Source organism: Petromyzon marinus, chromosome 48 (assembly GCF_048934315.1).
Source record: "Petromyzon marinus isolate PM22_M1 ecotype Great Lakes invasive population chromosome 48, UKy_Petmar_22M1.pri1.0, whole genome shotgun sequence".
Lineage (NCBI taxonomy): Eukaryota > Metazoa > Chordata > Hyperoartia > Petromyzontiformes > Petromyzontidae > Petromyzon > Petromyzon marinus.
The window spans coordinates 11,964,349-11,984,787 of NC_133714.1; the positions used below are offsets into that span (position 1 = coordinate 11,964,349).

At 55.2% G+C, this 20,439-nt stretch overlaps 2 protein-coding genes across 2 annotated transcripts in view; both read left to right on the forward strand.

Moving 5' to 3' along the window:
- The window catches only part of IPPK (inositol-pentakisphosphate 2-kinase), a 39,173-nt gene extending 19,886 nt beyond the window's left edge, over window positions 1-19,287 (forward strand). Inside the window, exons 6-13 of the mRNA XM_076074548.1 lie at window positions 271-360; window positions 1,948-2,006; window positions 2,665-2,737; window positions 3,333-3,681; window positions 6,602-6,737; window positions 7,904-8,006; window positions 10,549-10,628; window positions 14,092-19,287. Coding sequence (XP_075930663.1) covers window positions 271-360; window positions 1,948-2,006; window positions 2,665-2,737; window positions 3,333-3,681; window positions 6,602-6,737; window positions 7,904-8,006; window positions 10,549-10,628; window positions 14,092-14,485 — 1,284 coding nt within the window. The 3' untranslated portion in view covers window positions 14,486-19,287. The remainder of the gene's footprint in view (window positions 1-270; window positions 361-1,947; window positions 2,007-2,664; window positions 2,738-3,332; window positions 3,682-6,601; window positions 6,738-7,903; window positions 8,007-10,548; window positions 10,629-14,091) is intronic.
- LOC142931060 (uncharacterized) lies at window positions 8,012-10,542 on the forward strand (the record flags this gene model as incomplete). The annotated part of the gene is made up of 1 exon (XM_076074413.1): window positions 8,012-10,542. A coding segment is annotated over one exon (1,725 nt), but the record flags the coding sequence as incomplete, so codon positions are not given.
- Window positions 19,288-20,439: the final 1,152 nt, after the last annotated feature.

The following is a 20,439-nucleotide window of genomic DNA, read 5'->3' on the forward strand; positions in this document are numbered from 1 at the left end:
GTGTGTGTGGAGCAGTAGTGTAGCAGTTGGCGTACTGTGCTATGAACCCAGCAACCCGAGTTCCTATTCCCGCTCACGGGAAAAAATGAGTACCTGGTGCGGTGTGTAAAACATCGCCACTCGGGAGACGAAGGTGACCGGGCGTGGTGCTGGCAACCCCACCCCCTCGTGCGCCATTCCCGCCTTCATAGGTGCTACTCGCTAACAGCACTTGCCCCAACAGTCTGTTAAGGTTACGCGGGGGATCTTTGTCTGTGTGCGTTGGTGCAGCCCAAGTGCGGCTTCCTGCCCGGCGCGACAAGTGTAGTGAATCCTCTGAAGCGCCGTGTGTGCCGCTACTGCATGCAGCAGTACCTCAAGGTGAGAGCGCCTGTCACGGGGGAGAGAGAGAGAGAGACACGCAAACTCCAAATATATACAGCAGGCGTCGGGTTCGAACCCATGACCTCCTGCATACCAGGCTGTGGAGGGGTTCCAAATTTTGGTGATACACTTCCTCTCTGCCACTTAATTTTTCACGTAGATGTTTTATAGTTGCTAATTTTGACAATGCATCGGCCCATACCTGCAGTGATGGGGGGGGGGGTGTGGGGGCTGAGTTAGGGAGGGTTGGTGGGGGGAGTACCTGCTCTTTCCAGTTGGCTATAATGGTGCGTTTTGCCAAAGTAATGTGTTGGCCTGCCTGGATAGGGTGGGATGTTTACATTGCGATCAACGTGAATATAAAGTAACGAGTGATAGTCTGAAGGAAAAACAAAAACGTGTTAAATATCAGGGACCCTACCAGAAGGCCCCCTTCATTCCTCTGTTCAGAAGAAGAGCCACTCCTTGTTGTTTGGCAGTTGCCTGTCCCGAATAGAGGACTGTCCACCCCTCATAGTGACTGGAGCCAGAACCAGTCCACCGGACCTCCTGAATATCACACAGATCCAGGTTCTACTGTCCAGCTTCCGAGAGAGTGAGCGTTCGAACATTCCACGTGGCCGCTCGCAATGGCTTTTTGCCGTTTCTGGAGGAACCCCGAGGGTACGGGTTGAGTCTCCTGGCCCTGCCAAATGGGGTTTGGTCTGGAGATATATCATAGACGCCTGTCTATAATGTATCCGATGTGGTGGCCTTCCCACCCCTGTGGCATTGCTCACAGCCGCCACAGCATTACCGTCCAGCACCGCCGACGATGTAGGGGGTTGTTTTTGCCGGATGCATGCACACGCGTGCACACATGCGTTGTACTGATGCCGTGGTGCTGGAGGTGCTAGGATCGTTACTTTCAGAACCGGTAGTGCAGTGGTTAGCACACTGCACTGCGAACCCGGCGACCTGAGTTCGATTACAGCTCACGGCCACCACCAGCACCAGTGACGATTATCCGAACCAGTCCTGGTCCTTCCCTAGGTCGACTCAGCCGCAAATGAGTAACTGGTGCGGTGTGTAGTAAACATCGCCATTGAGGAGACAAAGACAGCTGGGCGTGGTGCTGGCCACCCACCCCCTCGTGTGCCGTGCTGGCTTTCATAGGCGCTGCTCGCTAACGGCACTTGCCCCCAACATTCTGTTCCCCTTTTTCCCGTTCCAAGACGTCTGCAAGGTGCAGGATGGGTGGGTGTCCCCGTCCCCCACTGAATCTCGGAACGCGTAAGCTGTTCAGTGTTAATTTTATTCAGAGAGACGTAGCGCCGCTGTTTTTAAAGATGTTGTTACTCACCGCAGAGAACCATGGTGACACGACCGCCGCACTCTACAGCAGCCGGTGCCAAGCTGTGCCACGCCCCCCCCCCCCCCGCGTGACCTTGTGGGAGTTATTTAATTTTAGTTTTTCTTTCCGGGGATTAAGGCTGCACGGGGAATCTTTGTCTTTGCCGCACACCGCCTCTGGCCACTTCCTGCTACCCTCGCTTGCTCCGTGACCACTGCGTGACCTCTGCGTGACCTCTGCATTCTCCCCAGGTCGCCAACGGGAAGTGTCGGCAGGTCAGCGATTACTGCCCTCTCGACCTCTACTCGGGGTGAGCGCACACGCCGCATCATCATTGCTCACGGCCGTCACCGTCACTCACCCACTTACCCACTCACCCACCTGCTCACCCACTCACTCTCCCGCCCACCCACTCACTTATTCACCCACCCACTTACCGCGGGCGAGTTCGAGGGCGACTCTCACAGCCACGTCTAAACAGCTACGCGATACGTGCGGCGTTTCCCTCGAAGCTGCGTCGAGCATCTTCAGGACAGAGTTCGGAAAGCGAGAGTGGACTCTGCGACCGAATTAATTCTGACTTCATCATCGCCGCGATGTCTCTCCTTCAGTTTGTTGCGTCGTCGTACGTTGCACGGTCTCTCCCAGATGACCACAGTCGCCACACTACTACAGGAGAGTTTTTTAATTATCCATTTGTGCATCATCAGGTATCTGGATCTGCTGCTGCCATGGTTTGCACAGCGGATGCGGTTTAGGGTGGACCACGAGCAGCTTTGTAGACGGCCAAAACCCCCGGGGAACTTCTGTGTGCCTTGGGTCGTTCACAAGTGGCACCGAGAATAGCTCTTCGTCTCTCTGCAGCCTTCAGCGGGGCTGGCTGCTAAACGTTTGCTCCCCAACCAACGACGGAAGGGGCCGCTCTGTGGGGGGTGGGATCTCTGACTCTGCCTCGGTGTGCTTTGTAGGGACGGGAGCCGTATGTCCTTTGCCATCAGGAGCCTCATGAAGAATTCTCAGAACAACTTCAGGGTGTTCAAGGTGAGGCGGGACCTAAGCTCACCACACAGCTCACTGGCACCAAACTCACCACACGGCTCGCTGGCACTAAACTCACCACACGGCTCGCTGGCACTAAACTCACCACACTGCTCACTGGCACTAAACTCACCACACGGCTCACTGGCACTAAACTCACCACACGGCTCACTGGCACTAAACTCACCACACGGCTCACTGGCACTAAACTCACCACACGGCTCACTGGCACTAAACTCACCACACGGCTCACTGGCACTAAACTCACCACACGGCTCACTGGCTTGCCAGGACTAGAGCTCACTGCGTGTGTCTATGCTTGTGTCTGTGCGGAGCAGTAGTGTAGCGGGTTGGACTCCCGCTCATGGTCAACACCGGTGACGATTATCTGAACAAGGTCCTAGGCCTCCCCTAGGTCGACTCCGCCTCAAATTAGTACCTGGTGCAGTGCGTAGTAAACATCGCCACTGGGTGGTGCTGGCCACCCTCCCCTCGTGTGCCGCTCTGGCTTTCATAGGTGCTGCTCGCTAACAGCACTTGCCAACAGTTTGCTGAGGCTACACGGTGGCAAGGTAACCTTTGTCTTTGTCTCGTACAGAACGGCACCCTCATTTTCGGCTGCCGAGACGAGCAGGAGTGCCCCTGCGACCTGGGCGCCCTCGCCCACCACCTGCGCCCGCTCTTCCCGCCGCCGCCTGCACCGGGCGCGGCGCACGCGGAGGCCGCCGCGCCGGCCCGCCGGCACCAGCGGCGGCGGCGGCAGCGGCGCGCGGAGACGGAGCGGGCGGTGGGCGGCCTGGTGGGCCTCATTGTCCACGCGCTGCTCAGCCCCCTGGGGGGGCCCGGCGGGGTGGACGTGGTCGGGGGGGGAGGGGCGGGGGGCCCCCCCCCTCCCCCGACCTGCCAGGCCAGCCTGTACGCACGCAGCAGGGGGCACGCGTCCAGCGGTGTGTGACAAACACGCATGCACGCGCGCGCGTAGAGTGAGAGGGATGTGTGTGTGTGTAGAGGAGTGTGTATGTGAGTATATTGAGAGGGATGTGTGTGTAGAGGAGTCTGTATGTGAGTAGTTTGAGAGGGATGTGTGTGTGTAGAGGAGTGTGTGTGTGTAGATTGAGTGGGATGTGTGTGTGTGTAGAGGAGTGTGTGTGTGGGTAGATTGAGAGGGATGTGTTTGTGTAGAGGAGTATGTGTGTGTGTGTAGATTCAGTGGGATGTGTGTGTGTGTGGGTAGAGGAGTGTGTGTGTGGGTAGATTGAGAGGGATGTGTGTGTGTACAGGAGTATGTGTGTGTGTGTAGATTGAGTGGGATGTGTGTGTGTGTGGGTAGATTGAGAGGGATGTGTGTGTGTGTAGATTGAGAGGGATGTGTGTGTGTAGAGGAGTATGTGTGTGTAGTCTGGACCACTGGACGGGTTTCGCAGGATTGGAAGGATGCCCTGGTGGTCCCCTCTTTAAGAATGGGGACCGCACAGACTGTAACAACTGCAGGGGCATCTCACTCCTCAGTGTGCCGGGAAAGGTCCTGGCAAGGATTATCCAACATCGTCTTGCCAGGCTTGCTGAGGAGATGCTTGCGGAGCCTCAATGTGGTTTCAGGAAAGGGCGGTCCTGCACAGATGCCATATTTCTGTCCGTCTGATACAATGGGAGGCTGAGCGATGCCCGGGTGCAGTCAAGGGATGGCTCCCTATTGGTCAACCATGTTATGTATGCCGATGAGCTGGTAATTGCTGCTCACTCAGAGGAGCAGTTGGAAGTGCTGCTGCTAAACCTGGAGCGTGCCACTAAGAGGTGGGGGGCCTTACCCCACCAAAACTAAGCACCTGCCTGGGTATTTTGTACCATCGGACACTCCACCCCCAATTAGTGATGAGGCAGTTGTGGATAGAGTGGAGAGTTTCCCATACCTGGGCAGTATGCTCATGACCGGCTCTGGTTTGACAGCAGACGTTTCACTCCAAATCAGTCGAGCGGCATTATATTTTCATAGGTTGCATAACGCTGTGTGGAAGCTACCTGGTCTGTCACTCCGCACGAAGCTTCAGGTCTTCTCGGCCACAGTCATTCCCTCCCTTCTCTACGCTTGCGAAACGTGGACCCCCCTAATGGAACATCTTCGCCAGTTAGAAATATTTAGATTGGCCTGCCTACGATGCATTCTGGGTTTAACCAGGCTAGATTGTGTGAGGAACTCACAAATCCTTGAAAGATCTGGACAAAGTCCCATCGGTGAGCTCCTCCGGCAGGTAAGGCTCTTGCCTGCATACCCAGCCACCGCATGCCGAAACAGCTTTTGTTCGGACGGATAGAGGGGGCTAAATGGGTGCGGCATGGGCTAGAGAAGAGATGGAGTGATGTGGTACAGGAGGACGTGGAGCTGAGTGGACTTGACGATGACCGGTACCAGCGGTGTCAAGATCGGCCTCTGTGGAGGAGGCTCGTGAAGGACGCTATTGGGCAGTTGGAGGCAGTCGCCCTCCAACAACAACGGAGGGCGGAGGAGCGACGCTCACAACAATGAGCGGAGCGCCGGGTGGCTAAAGCACAGCAGGATGGCACAGTAGGGGGCACAGGTGGTGCATCAGCCAGTCATCTCAGTCAGTCGACCCGTGGCACCTGGGTCTGCCCCGTGACCTCCTGCCATCAGGCGTTCGACACTTCACATGGCCTCAAGGTGCACATAGCCTGGCACAAGCGTGGTGACGTCATCGCCACTTAGTGGCGATTGGCGGTTGTTGTTGTGTATGTGTAGAGGAGGGTGTACGTGTGTCAGTCATCTCAGCCAAACCCATGGCACCTGGGTTTGTCCCGAGACCTCCTGTCAGCGAGCCTTTCACACTTCACGTGGCCTCAAAGTGCACCTGGCCTGGCACAGGCGGCGTGGTGACGTCTTCGTCACTTAGTGACGAATGGCAGGATATTTGTATTGTGTGTATAGAGTGAGAGGGATGTGTGTGTGTCGACGAGTGTGTGTGTAGCTGTGCTTGGGCAGCGGGAGTGCAGCGGTTCGAGCGCAGTGCTATGAACCCAGCGACCCGAGATTGATTCCTGCTGGTGGCCCTAGGTCGACTCAGCCTCAAATTAGTACCTGGTGCGTTTAAAAATCGCCACTGGGGAGACAAAGGCGGCCGGGCGTGGTGTTGACGACCCACCCCTCCTGTGCATTGCTGGCCTTCATAGGTGCTGCTCGATAACAGCACTTGCCCCAAAAAGTATCTTAAGGTTATTCAGGGATCATTGTCTTTGATGATACTGCTGGTGATACTGTGTTGGTTGTGGTGGTAGTGATGATACAGTGATGGTGGTGTTGGTGATGTTACTGCTGGTGATGCTGTGTTGGTGGTGGTGGTGATGATACAGTGATGGTGGTGTCCGTGATGATACTGCTGGTAATGCTGTGTTGGTGGTGGTGATGATACAGCGATGGTGGTGATGATACTGCTGGTAATGCTGTGTTGGTGGTGGTGGTGATACTGCTGGTAATGCTTTGTTGGTGGTGGTGATGATACTGCTGGTAATGCTGTGGTGGTGGTGATGATACAGTGATGGTGGTGTTGGTGATAGTTGTTGTGATGACACAGTCATGGTGTTGGTGGTGATGCTGTGTTGATGATGGTGTTGGTGATGCTACTGCTGGTAATGCTGTGTTGGTGGTAGTGGTGGTGATGATACTGCTGGTAATGCTGTGGTGGTGGTGATGATACAGTGATGGTGGTGTTGGTGATGATACTGCTGGTGATGCTGTGGTGGTGGTGATGATACAGTCTGTCAAGGCTACACGGGTTGGGGGGTAGTCGTTGTTGGGTGTGGAGGTGTCCGTGAGTTGAGGGGCCACGCGCGGCTCTCCCCGCTTGGTTGTTGCAGGCGATGAGGCGGCGCCGCTACCGCAGGAGAGCGTGCTGGCACGCATCCTCGCAGTGCAGCGCCTCGACCTGCTCGACATCGAGGGCATCACCCCCCTGTACCAGCGCGTGCGGGCACACATGCACTCCGCCGGCAGGTGCGTGCGTGCGAGAGTGCGCGCATGTGTAAAATGCTGTGTGGAAGCCGCCTGGTCTGTCATTCCGCACGAAGTTTCGGGCCTTCTCGGCCACACTCATGCCCTCCCCTCTCTATGCTTGTGAAACGTGGACCTCCCTAACGGAACATCTTCGCCAGTTAGAAACATTCAGGCTGGCCGGCCTACGATCCATCCTGGATTCAAGCAGGATGGATTGTGTGAGGATCTCACCAATCCTTGAAAGATCTGGACACAGTCCTATCGGTGACCTCCGGCAGGCGAGGCTGCATTGGCTGGGTCATCTAGCCCGCATGCCCAGCCACCGCATGGTCAGCCTTCTGTTTGACCAGATAGAGGGGGCAGGACGGGTACAGCACGGGCTGGAGAAGAGATGGGCTGATGCGGTACAGGAGGATGTGGAGCTGAGAGGACTTGCCGATGACTGGTACCAGCGGTGTCAAGATTGCCCCCGATGGAGGAGGCTCGTGAAGGATGCTGCTGGGCAGTTGGAGGCAGTCGCACTCTAACAACGGAGGGAAGAGGAGCGACGCTCAACAAGGAGTGGAGCGCCGGGCGTCTAAAACACAGCAAGTCGGCCTAGTAGGGGGCACAGCTGTTGCATCTACCGGTCGTCCCATGACCTGTCAGCCACTTCACGTGGCTTCAAAGTGCTCCTGGCCTGGCACCGTAGTGACGTCACCGCCACTTGGTGGTGAATGACGGGTAGTTGTTGTGAGTACATGGTACTGGAGATACAAAGGTGACGGGGTGTGGTGTTGGCCACCCACTCGCTCGTGCGCCGTGCTGGCCTACTCGCTAGCAGCACTTGCCCAAAGAACCTGTTAAGGCTACACGGGGGATGTTTGTGTGTGTGTAGCTGAGCTGCTCGATTCGGCCCATCCCACCCCTGTCACCACGCTAACGACATGGTGCACACGGCCGGACACTGTAGTACACCGCACATCGCTCAATTGGGAACACACGCTAACACGCGCGCACACTTGCACACACGCGATGATAGTCACTGGTGTTGGTGACCGTGAGCGGGAATCTGGTTTGGCAGAGCGACTGTGCCGGAGGTGCCGCCCCCCTCCTCCCCCCCCCCCCCGTTACCTCATCTGTGACCTCACCTGCGACCCCTTGATGCCCCCCCCCCCGGCCGCCAGGTTCTGTGCGCAGCTGGATGAGCCGTTCCAAGCGGCATTCCGCGCGGGGCTGGGTGACCGCTCTACACGGGACGATGGCTCCCTAGCGTTCGCCATCACCAAGGTAACACCGGAGCTACCGTAACACCGTCACTACCCATAACACTCTCACCACTCGTAACACCTTCGCCACCTGTATCACCCTCACCACCCGTAACACCTTCGCCACCTGTATCACCCTCACCACCCGTAACACCCTCACCACCCGTAACCCCCTTGCCACCCGTAACACCCTCGCTACCCATAATACCCTCGCCACCCATTACACCCTCGCCACCCCTAACACCGTCGCCACCCGTAACACCCTTGCCACCCGTAACACCCTCGCCACCCGTAACACCCTCGCCACCCGTAACACCCTCGCCACCCCTAACACCCTCGCCACCCGTAGCACCCTCGCCACGCCTAACACCCTCGCCACCCCTAACACCGTCGCCACCCGTTACACCCTCGCCACCCGTAACACCCTCGTCACCCGTAACACCCTCGCCACTCGTAACACCCTCGCCACCCGTAACACCCTCGTCACCCGTAACACCCTCGCCACTCGTAACACCCCCGCCACCCGTAACACCCTCGCCACCCGTAACACCCTCGCCACTCATAACACCCTCGCCACCCGTAACACCCTCGCCACCCGTAACACCCTCGCCACCCGTAACACCCTCGCCACCCGTAACACCCTCGCCACCCGTAACACCCTCGCCACCCCTAACACCCTCGCCACTCGTAACACCCTCGCCACCCGTAACACCCTCGCCACCCGTAACACCCTCGCCACCCGTAACACCCTCGCCACCCCTAACACCCTCGCCACCCGTAACACCCTCGCCACCCGTAACACCCTCGCCACCCGTAACACCCTCGCCACTCGTAACACCCTCGCCACCCGTAACACCCTCGCCACCCGTAACACCCTCGCCACCCGTAACACCCTCGCCACCCGTAACACCCTCGCCACCCCTAACACCCTCGCCACTCGTAACACCCTCGCCACCCGTAACACCCTCGCCACCCGTAACACCCTCGCCACCCGTAAAACCCTCGCCACCCGTAACACCCTCGCCACCCCTAACACCCTCGCCACTCGTAACACCCTCGCCACCCCTAACACCCTCGCCACTCGTAACACCGTCGCTACCCGTAACACCCTCGCCACTCGTAACACCGTCGCCACCCGTAACACCCTCGCCACTCGTAATACCCTCGCCACCCGTAACACCCTCGCCACCCCTAACACCCTCGCCACCCGTAACACCCTCGCCACCCCTAACACCCTCGCCACCCGTAACACCCTCGCCACCCCTAACACCCTCGCCACCCGTAACACCCTCGCCACCCGTAACACCCTCGCCACTCGTAACACCGTCGCTACCCGTAACACCCTCGCCACCCGTAACACCCTCGCCACCCGTAACACCGTCGCTACCCGTAACACCCTCGCCACCCGTAACACCCTCGCCACCCGTAACACCCTCGCCACCCGTAACACCCTCGCCACCCGTAACACCCTCGCCACCCCTAACACCCTCGCCACCCGTAACACCCTCACCACCCGTAACACCCTCGCCACTTGTAACACCCTCGCCACCCGTAACACCCTCGCCATCCCTAACACCCTCGCCACCCGTAACACCCTCGCCACCCGTAACACCCTCGCCACCCCTAACACCCTCGCCACCCGTAACACTTTTGCTACCCATTACACCGTCGCCACCCCTAACACCCTCGCCACCCGTAACACCCTCGCCGCCCGTAACACCGGCGCTACCCGTAAGACCAGCACTTCTGTAACTACGGTGCTACCCATGTGTGTATGTGTGGGCGTGTGTGCGTTGGCTGGGTCACAAACACCGCATGCCCATCCACCACATGCCCAGCCACCGCATGTCCAAGCAGCCAAATGGGCGCGGCATGCGCCGGATGAAGAGATTCGCTGATGCGGTGCCTGAGGTTGTGGAGCGGTGTGGAAAAACATTTGTGCTGGGGAGACAAAGGCAGCAGGGTGTGTCGTTTGTGCGTGTGTTTGTATTGGCATCGTGCTTGCCACCCGCCCCATCGTGTGCCATGCCGGTCTACATAGGCCCTGCTCGTTCACGGCACTGGCACCAACAGTCTGTTATGGCTATCCAGGGGATATTTTTCTTTTGTTTATTGCGTGTGAATGTGTGTGAGTGCTGGGGAGCCATAGTGTCGTGGTTAGTGCGCCGCGTTTCGAAGCCGGCGGCCCGAGTTAGATTCTCGCTCATGGCTGACACCGGTGACGATTATCTGAACCATTTCTGGGCCTACCCAAGGACTACTCAGCCTCAAATGAGTACTTGATGCGGTGTTTAAACATCGCCACTGGGGAGACGAAGGCGGTCAGGCATAGTGCTGTAAAACCACCCCCTCGTGTGCTGTGCCGGCCTTCATAGGTACTGCTCGCTAACAGCACTTGCCCCGACGGTCTGTTCGGGCTATGCGGGGGATCTTTGTCTTTGCACGCTGCTCACGATGTCTCCGTCTCGCGGGTGTCGCAATCTAGCGCGTGTCTTGCTGTGCGTGCGTGTGGGTGCCACGTGCGTGCCACATGTGCCACGTGTGGTGGCGCTTGCCACGTGCAGATCCGCCAATATCTGGTCTCCATGACGGCAAAGGACGTGTCGGTGATGATCGCGGTGGCGCCCAGCGGGGCGTCACACGGGCAAGTACGGGGGTGGGGGTGGTGGTGGTGCTGATGATGATGATAATGGTGATAATGGTGGTGGTGATAATGATGGCGGTGGTGGTGGTGATGATGATGATAATGGTGGTGGTGTTGGTGATGATGATGATGATGATAATGGTGGTGGTGGTGCTGATGATGATGATAATGGTGATAATGGTGGTGGTGGTGATAATGATGGCGGTGGTGGTGGTGGTGGTGATGATGATAATGGTAGTGGTGTTGGTGATGATGATGATAATGGTGGTGGTGATGATGGTGGTGATAATGATGGTGATGGTGGTGGTGGTGATAATGGTGGAGCCAGGATTTCAGGTAAGGGGGGCAACCCCTCCAGCAATGAAAAATGATAGAGGAGTTGTTAGTAAGGAGTTGTTAGTAAGTAAGGAGTTGTTAGTAATTAAGGAGTTGTTAGTAAGTAAGGACTTGTCCCTTGCTTTTTATTCGACGCGTGTGCGGCGATGGCGCAGCCATCGATCGAGGGTCAAATTCGAACAGCGTTGTGTGATTGCCATCGCGCTCGCTGAAGGTGAATGCCTTCAGGGAAGTCGTGGACTGTATACGCAACTGTGCACAATTCTGAGTCACTTATAACTGCTTTGCCGTTACTTATTGCCAATTATGGACCTAGACTATTGTCCTGTCATCTCATAGAGTCCCTGGCACATAATAATGGCAGTGCAGATCGCAAAATGCCGATTTATTACTAATAAACCCCAATGATCCGATCGAAATCCCCACCCCCCCTACTGGCTCCGCCAATGGTGGTAATGATGGTGGTGGTGATGGTGGTTGTGGTGAGCGACAGTGTCGTGGTTAGTGCCCAGCTCTATGAAACCGGCGACCTGAGTTCGATTCCCACTCACGACCAACACCAGTGACGATTATTTGAAACTATTCTGGGCCTCCCCTAGGTCGACTCGGCCTCAAATGAGTACCAGGTGCGGTGTGTAGTAAACATCGCCACTGGAGAGACAGAGGCGGCTGGGCGTGTTGCTGGCCACCCACCCCCTCGTGTGCTGTTCCGGCCTTCATAGGTGCTCGCTGACAGCACTTGCCCCTTCAGTCTCTTACGGCTGTCAGGGATCTTTGTCTTTGATGATACCGTTGGTGATGATACTGCTGTGTGGTGGTGATGATACTGTGATGCTGTGTGGTGATGGTGGTGATGATACTGTGATGATGCTGTGATTCTGTGTGGTGGTGGTGATGATGATACTGTGATGCTGTGTGGTGATGATACTGTGATAATTCTGTGATGCTGTGTGGTGGTGGTGGTGATGATACTGTGATGCTGTGTGGTGGTGGTGATGATACTTGATGCTGTGTGGTGGTGTTGATGATACTGTGATGCTGTGCGGTGATGATACTGTGATGCTGTGTGGTGGTGGTGATACTGTGATGCTGTGTGGTGGTGGTGATACTGTGAAGCTGTGTGGTGGTGGTGGTGGTGATGATACTGTGATGCTGTGTGGTGATGATGATGATACTGTGATTCTGTGTGGTGGTGGTGGTGGTGATACTGTGTGGTGGTGGTGATGATGATACTGTGATGCTGTGTGGTGATGATGATGCTACTGTGATTCTATGTGGTGGTGGTGATGCTGTGTGGTGATGATGATACTGAGATGCTGTGTGGTGGTGGTGATGATGATGATGATACTGTGATGCTGTGTGGTGGTGATGATACTGTGATTCTGTGTGGTGGTGATGATACTGTGATGTTGTGTGGTGGTGGTGATGATGATACTGTGATGCTGTGTGGTGGTGGTGATGATAATACTGTGATGCTGTGTGGTGATGGTGATGATACTGTGATGCTGTGTGGTGATGATGATGATGATACTGTGATGCTGTGTGGTGATGATGATGATGATACTGTGATGCTGTGTGGTGGTATTGATACTGCTTGTGATGCTGTGTGGTGGTGGTGGTGATGATGCTGCTGCTGGTGGTGATACCGCTCGTGATGCTGCTGGTGGTGGTGTTGGTGGTATTGATACATTGATGCCGCTGCTACCCACACTGATGGTGGATGAGAGGTGTGGGTGGGTGCAGAGAGAGTGGCAAGTTGCTGCTGATGATGAATTCAACGCCGCTGCTGCTGATGATGAATTCATTAACAATGCTGCTAATGATGATGCATTATATAAAAACGCTGCTGCTGATGATGAATTCTTTAACAACGCTGCTGATGATGAATTATATAACAAAACTGCCGCTGATGATGCATTTTATAACAAAACTGCAGATTTTTTTGCTGATGATAAATTATATAACATCGCTGCTGATGATGATTTATTAATTAACAATGCTGCTAATGATGATGCATTATATAACAACGCTGCTGCTGATGATGAATTCTTTAACAACGCTGCTGATGATGAATTAAATAACAAAACTGCCGCTGATGATGCATTTTATAACAAAACTGCTGATTTTTTTGCTGATGATAAATTCTATAACATCGCTGCTGATGATGATTAATTCATTAACAATGCTGCTAATGATGATGCATTATATAATAACGCTGCTGATAAGGATGGATTCTTTAACAACGCTGCTGATGATAAATTCTATAACAACGCTGCTGATGATGATGAATTCTATTACAACGCTGCTGCTGATGATGATGATGAAGAATTCTATAACAACGCTGCTGATGGTGATGATGATGAATTCTATGACAAAGCTGCTGCTGATGATGATGAATAATTATATAACAACGTTGCTGATGATGAGGATGAATTCTATGACAAAGCTGCTGCTGATGAATTCTATAACACAGCTGCTGCTGATGATGAATTCTATAACAAAGCTGCTGATGATGAATTCTATAGCAAGGCTGCTGCTGATGATGATGATGAATAATTCTATAACAACGCTGCTGATGATGATGATGAATTCTATGACAAAGCTGCTGCTGATGATGAATTCTATAACAAAGCTGCTGCTGATGATTAATTCTATAACAAAGCTGCTGATGATGATGATGAATTATATAACAATGCTGCTGCTGATGATTAATTCTATAACAAAGCTGCTGATGATGATGAATTATATAACAAAGCTGCTGCTGATGATTAATTCTATAACAAAGCTGCTGCTGATGCTGCTGATGATGAATTATATAACAATGCTGCTGCTGATTAATTCTATAACAAAGCTGCTTATGATGATGATGAATTCTATAACAAAGCTGCTGCTGATGATTAATTTTATAACAAAGCTGCTGCTGATGATGATGATGAATTCTATAACAAAGCTGCTGCTGATGATGAATTCTATAACAAAGATGCTGCTGATGATGAATTCTATAACAAAGCTGCTGCTGAAGATGATGATAATGATTAATTCTATGACAGCACTGCCGCTGATGCCACTAAGACCCCCTCCACTGCTCTGCCTCCGCACCCCCCACCTCCAAATCGCAACAACTCAGCCCCCTGGCCGAAGCAGCGGATGAGCGCCCCCCCATGTACGTGGGCGACAGCGAGGGCGCCATTCCTCTGCGCTTCTCCGTCTCCGTGCTCGACCTGGACCCCAAACCCATGGACAAGATCCCACACCACCACCAGCAGCACTGCCTCATCCTGCGCAGCTACCTGATGGCTCACATGGGGCTGGCACCGGTGACCACACCACACATCGGCGTGGAAGAGGAGGAGGAAGAGGAGGAGGAGGAAGAGGAGGAGGAAGAGGAAGAAGAGCGGCGAACTCCGGATACCGAATCCGGCTCCCCGGCGTCGTGGTCGATGCCGGTGACGTCGCCGCAATCGCCGGCACCACTGGGCCGGCCGTCGCCGCTGGCGCTGCGCGCCACGCTGAGGTCGTAGGGGTAGGGGCGGCGTGGCGGTGAGCGTCCCGCCGGCAGCTCCGTACGGAGCCTACCGTGACCGTAGAGCTCCCCCGCGCCGCCTCTGTACTTCACACGAACACATACATACGCACGCGCACGCACGCACACACACACACATGCGCGCATACACGCACACACGGACACACACCGTGAAGTTGGTGGGGCAGACGAGGCAGTGGTGGCACCCAGGCACACGCACCCAGGCACATGCACGCACACAAGCACCCACCCGCCCACGTTCCTGCACGCACGCACCCACACGCGCTTAAACGGGTGACTGCCGTGCGTCGTAACAGGTGGTACAGGTCACGCTACGGACAGTACCCCGTACGGCAGAATCTGGGTGCGGTGTTTCTGTGCTCCTGCGACCGCTCCCTGCATTCACCGTCGCACCGTCGCCAAATTCAGCGCTGATCGGCGTGACGACTTTCACCCCCAGACCTGCGCGATCGCCCCACGCTCGTCTGCGGTACCAAACCCTCAGCGAAGGGGGTCCATTGTATTTCCTGGAGTGGATCGCCTGCTGAGCGTGCGCCCAGCCTGTCGGTCCTGCCATGCCTACTTTTTCCACTGCCAGGCCAGCGCAGCTCGCGAGGCGCCCCCCCCCTTCCCCCCTCCCTCCTGTGTGTGGGCCAGAGGTCGTTTGAAGAAGAAGATGTCTCAGAGGTAGCTCTATGATATCCGCTTCCACGGGGCCCATTCAGCGTGGACCAGAGGTCGTTTGAAAGAAGAGATCTCAGAGGTAGCTCTATGATATCCGCTTCCACGAGGCCGTTCTCAACGCTGATCATTCGACTCCTCTTGAAACTCCACACTGTGGGCATCTTCCCCACGCTGAGAGTATTATCCATATTTAAGTTGTTTAGGTGCTGTAATTAAGGACTGTATTTATTCACATCGAGAGGCTAAGGAGAGTCCAGGATACTGGTCTACACAGCAATCGTCACCTGCTTCGTTCAAAAGCATCAGCGGGAGCTGCTGTAGAAGCTGTAGCCAAAAGCAAGAAGAGCAGCAGTGGAAGAAGCAGCAGTATGATGCGAATCGCTCTCATCCACTGCAGCAATATCATCAGCAGCAGTGTTAGTAGCAGGAGAAATCTCATCAGCAGCAGCTGTTGCAGACCGCACGCATTGTTACGCAATAGAGCAGCGGCGGAGGTGGGGGGGGTTACACAACGCGCCCGTGCGCAATAACAAACAAAACAACACGGGCACACACACACATGTGTGCGGGCGCGGGCGAGCTGAGTTGGCATGAGCTCTCCCCGTGTTAGCCGCCACCGCCGCTGTCGGCGGCATGAATGCAGCGGCTGTGAACGCCGCAGCCAGTCGCTCGCCCCGCTCTTTGTTATACAAGCGACTTCCATCAACACCACTACCACCAACACCTCTTACTTCACCATCACCTCCACTATCACCACTACCACTGCCATGACCACTACCTCTACCATCACTACCAACAGCAACCTTTTGCCATTAAGTGGTGGTGACGTCACCATGGCTCCAGGCTAGGTGCCCTTTGATGCCACGTGAAGTGTCGAAGGCGCGCTGGCAGGAGGTCATGGGACAGACCCAGGTGCCATATGTTGACTGACTGAGATGACTGGTAGATGCACCACCTTTGCTCCCTACTGTGCCAACTTGCTGCGTTTTAGCCGCCCGGCGCTCCACTCATTGTGAGCGTCGCTCCTCCGCCCTCCGTTATTGCTGGAGGGCGACTGCCTCCAACTGCCCAGTAGCGTCCTTCACGAGCTTCCTCCACAGAGGCCGATCTTGACACCGCTGGTACCGTTCATCGGCAAGTCCGCTCAGCTCCACGTCCTCCTGTGCCGCATCAGCTCCATCTCTTCTCCAGTCGGTGCCATTCCCGTTTAAGCCCCCTCTATCCGGCCAAACAGAAGCCTCTTGGGCATGCGGTGGCTGGGCCATGCGGGCTACGTGACCACGCCAACGCAGCCTCGCCTGCTGGACGAGCTCACTGATGGAAATGTGTCCAGATCTTTCAAGGAATCGCGAGCTCCTCACACAATCCAGTCAGGTTAAACCCACGGTGGATCTTAGGCAGGTCAGCCTGAAGGTTTTCAAACTTGCCCACATGTTCCATTAGAGGGGTCCACGATTTGCAAGCATAGAGAAGACCCGAAGCTTCGTGTGGATCAACAGCGTTACGCTGTTGATGAAAATATAATGCTGCCCGATTGATTAGGAGTGAGACCCCCACTGCCAAACCTTACCTGTCATAAGCACACTGCCCAGATACGGAAAACGTCTCCACTCCCGCAACCACCACCAACACGACAGCCTTCAATTACACGTGCACTTCTGTTCGAGTTTTAAGTGCAGTGCCTGCGGTGATTAGAGGTGATGCCGATTGCAGTGGTAGTAATAGCGGTGGCATTGCTAGTGGTTGGTAGTGGTGGCGGCGATGGAGTTACTACAACTGCCGTGTCGGCTCTTGTGCCCTGGGCTCGCCAAGAGGTCGGAATCGTTTGGGGATGAGCGTCTCCGATATAAATCTCCGCCAGCCCTGCCCCCTGGGCTACACTTGGAGCTGCCCTGGGCCTGCGTTTAGGGCCAGGGGCCCCCAGCCGTGCCCCGGTTGAACACGTGCTAAGTTGGGGTTGTTCATCAGGAACAATGTTAAATTATTAAAACCTTTGCCGAGTCTCTGGACTCGCCGTGTAGGGAAAGCTCCTTGCTCCGTTGAGATTTTTGCTTTCGTAAATATTTTTTTCGTGAATTTACTCAACAGACCGAGAGCCACAGCCCTGATCTCCCCCCACCACCACATACCCTCAGCTGGTTTGTATCTAACTACAACTAACCCATTCGCGGGCGGCCCTCACCCCCCCCTCCTCCCCCCGCCTGGTTTAGCCTCCTGTGAGGAGGTAAAGGTTCGAGGCCCACGTTAGGGCTGTGGCTCGGAGGGCCTCACTGATCTGTGCATAAACCACGTTGCCTCCTCACTGAAGTGTGCACACGTGCGTGCGTGCATATGTGCGCGTGTATGCGTGCACGTGTGTGTGCGCATGTGTGTGTAAACTAACTTTAGCCATGACATTTGGGCTCTGTTAGGCTTAGGGTTAAGAGCTTTGCACACTCGAGCAGGTGTGTGGACTCACCAGTGTGTAAGCTCACCTCGTCGGTGAGCTGGTGTGCACACTCTCTAGTCTGTAAGCTCACTACTGTGTGCGCCCGCGCGCGCACTAATGTGTAAACCTGCCGGTGTGTGTGCGCGTACGCTTTGGTGTGTGACCTCACTAATGTGCGCCACACTCTTGTGGAAGGTCAATTTGCGTGCAAGCACACGAGTAATGAGTGGCGTGAATGTGAGTGTGCTTGTGAGTGTGCGGTGAGTGTGCCGATGAGTTTGCGGTGAGGGAGTATGCCGGTGAGTGTGCGGGTTGACGCGTCTCCGTACCAGTGTTACTCAGCCGCCCCTTCCTTCCCCACGTGTGGATCCATCTTGGCCCACCAGACGCTGGCTACGTGCGATTCCGATCTTCACGTGGACACCACGACGTCACACGTTGCGATGTGCACGTGCTGGATACACGTGCTACACACACACGACGTACACATCACGTGCGCCAAGAGTTGCGTGCGTTACACGTGACGAACACGCGATTGCAGGTGTACCTGGATCGACCTAAGTGTGTGATGCACGTGGCCCGCACACGTGACTGCGTGCGAGGCGGCCTGGCCCGTTGTGTGCCCGCTTGGCTGGGCAGGGCAGGGTCACTGCCATTGGATCCCCTTACACGGGCGCCACGAGATTCTCTCCAGATTGAATGCGGGCCACCGCACAAAGGCTGCACGTTTGAACGTCGAGCGGGTCCGTGTATGTGCGTGGTCGTCTCTGTGTGTGTTACCCGCGGGTGGCGGTGGCGCAGTGGTGCAGTGGTTAGCGCGCTGCGCTCCGAAACCCGCCAAAGACCCTTGTTGGATTCCCGCTCACGGCCAACTGCAGCGATTATCTTGACTGGCCCTCCCCTATGTCGACTCGGCCTTAAACAATAGTTTTCTATTGCGGTGTGGAAAAGCACCGCCACTGGGGAGACAAAGGCGGCTGGGCGCGGTGCTGGCCACCCACCCCATCGTGTGCCGTTCCGGCATTCATAGGTGCTCGCTAACAGCACTTGCCCCAACGGTCTGTTAAGGCTACACGTGGGTGCAAGGGGGGGGGGGGACGACTTTGTCTTGTCTGCATGCTGGTGTGTGTACGTATGAGTGGGGTGTACACGTATGAGTGGGGTGTACACGTGTGTACGAGTGTTTTTGTACGCGGAGGCTACAGTCTCCATGAGGCTCGGTGATGGGGTTGACGGGGAATCACGTGTTGGAAGACGTAGGGACGGATCGAGCGGGGGGGGGGGGGTGAGAGTGAAGAGGGTTAGGAAAGAGTGGGTGGTGAGAGGGTTAGGGTTGGGAATGTAGGAATTGGAGCAGCGATAGGATGTGATGGATTGAATAGAGGGCTTGGGGGTTGAAGGGAGCGAGGCAGGGAGGAGGATGGAATAGATGTGGGGAATGAGTTCGCGATAGAAGGTGGAGGCAGGGAATGGGGGAGCTGATTGAGCGATTTAATGGATTGGGGGGGGGGGGGTGGTTTGTAATCGGTTAGCTATTTGAGTGGGGAGTGGATTGTGAGTGAGTGAGTGGTGCGAGGGGCTGGCTGTGGGCAGCTGTTGTGCCGCACGTGGCGGCCATAGCCGCCACTACCGCGTGGTTTTTCTATGAGATTTGTACTCCGCGGAGCTCAATAAAAAACTGAACTCAATGAGTTGGCTCCGCGCACGCGCTCCTTCGCTGGGTGGTGATTGTGCGCCAGTGAGGAGACTGGTAGTGGGGTGTGGGCGGGTTACATGTGATCGCGTGTGCGGTTGTGTGGTGGGTGTGTGCTTGGCAGTTGGAGGCAGTTGCCCTCGCGAAAAAACGGAGGGCAGAGGAGCGACGCTCACAACAAGGAGCGGAGCACCGGGCGCATAAAATGCAGCAAGTTGGCACAATAGGGGGTGCAGCTGGTGTGCATCTAACGGCCATCTCTCAGCCAACCCATGGCACCTGAGTTTGTCCCCACACCTGTTAGCGATCCGTCGACACTTCACGTGGCTTCAAAGTGCAGCTGGCCTGGCACAGGCGCCGTGGTGACGTCACAGTCACTTCGTGGTGAATGGCGGGGTATTTGTGTGTGTAACTCACTTTGTGATGAATGGCGGGGTATTTGTATTGTGTAACTCACTTCGTGGTGAATGGCGGGGTATTTGTGCGTGTAACTCACTTCGTGGTGAATGGCGGGGTATTTGTGTGTGTAACTCACTTCGTGGTGCATGGCAGGGTATTTGTGTGTAACTCACTTCGTGGTGAATGGCGGGGTATTTGTGTTATGTAACCTACTTCGTGGTGAATGGCAGGGTATTTGTGTGTGTAACTCACTTAGTGGTGAATGGCGGGGTATTTGTGTTGTGTAACTCACTTCGTGGTGAATGGCAGGGTATTTGTGTGTGTACCTTACGTCGTGGTGCATAGCAGGGTATTTGTGTGTTTAACTCATTTCGTGGTGAATGGCGGGGTATTTGTGTTGTGTAACTCACTTAGTGGTGAATGGCGGGGTATTTGTGCGTGTAACTCACTTCGTGGTGAATGGCAGGGTATTTGTGTGTGTAACTCACTTCTTGGTGAATGGCAGGGTATTTGTGCGTGTAACTCACTTCGTGGTGAATTGCGGGGTATTTGTGTTGTTTAACTCACTTTGTGGTGCATGGCAGGGTAGTTGTGTGTGCAACTCACTTCGTGGTGAATGGCGGGGTATTTGTGTGTGTAACTCACTTTGTGGTGCATGGCAGGGTAGTTGTGTGTGCAACTCACTTCGTGGTGAATGGCGGGGTATTTGTGTGTGTAACTCACTTCGTGGTGAATGGCGGGGTATTTG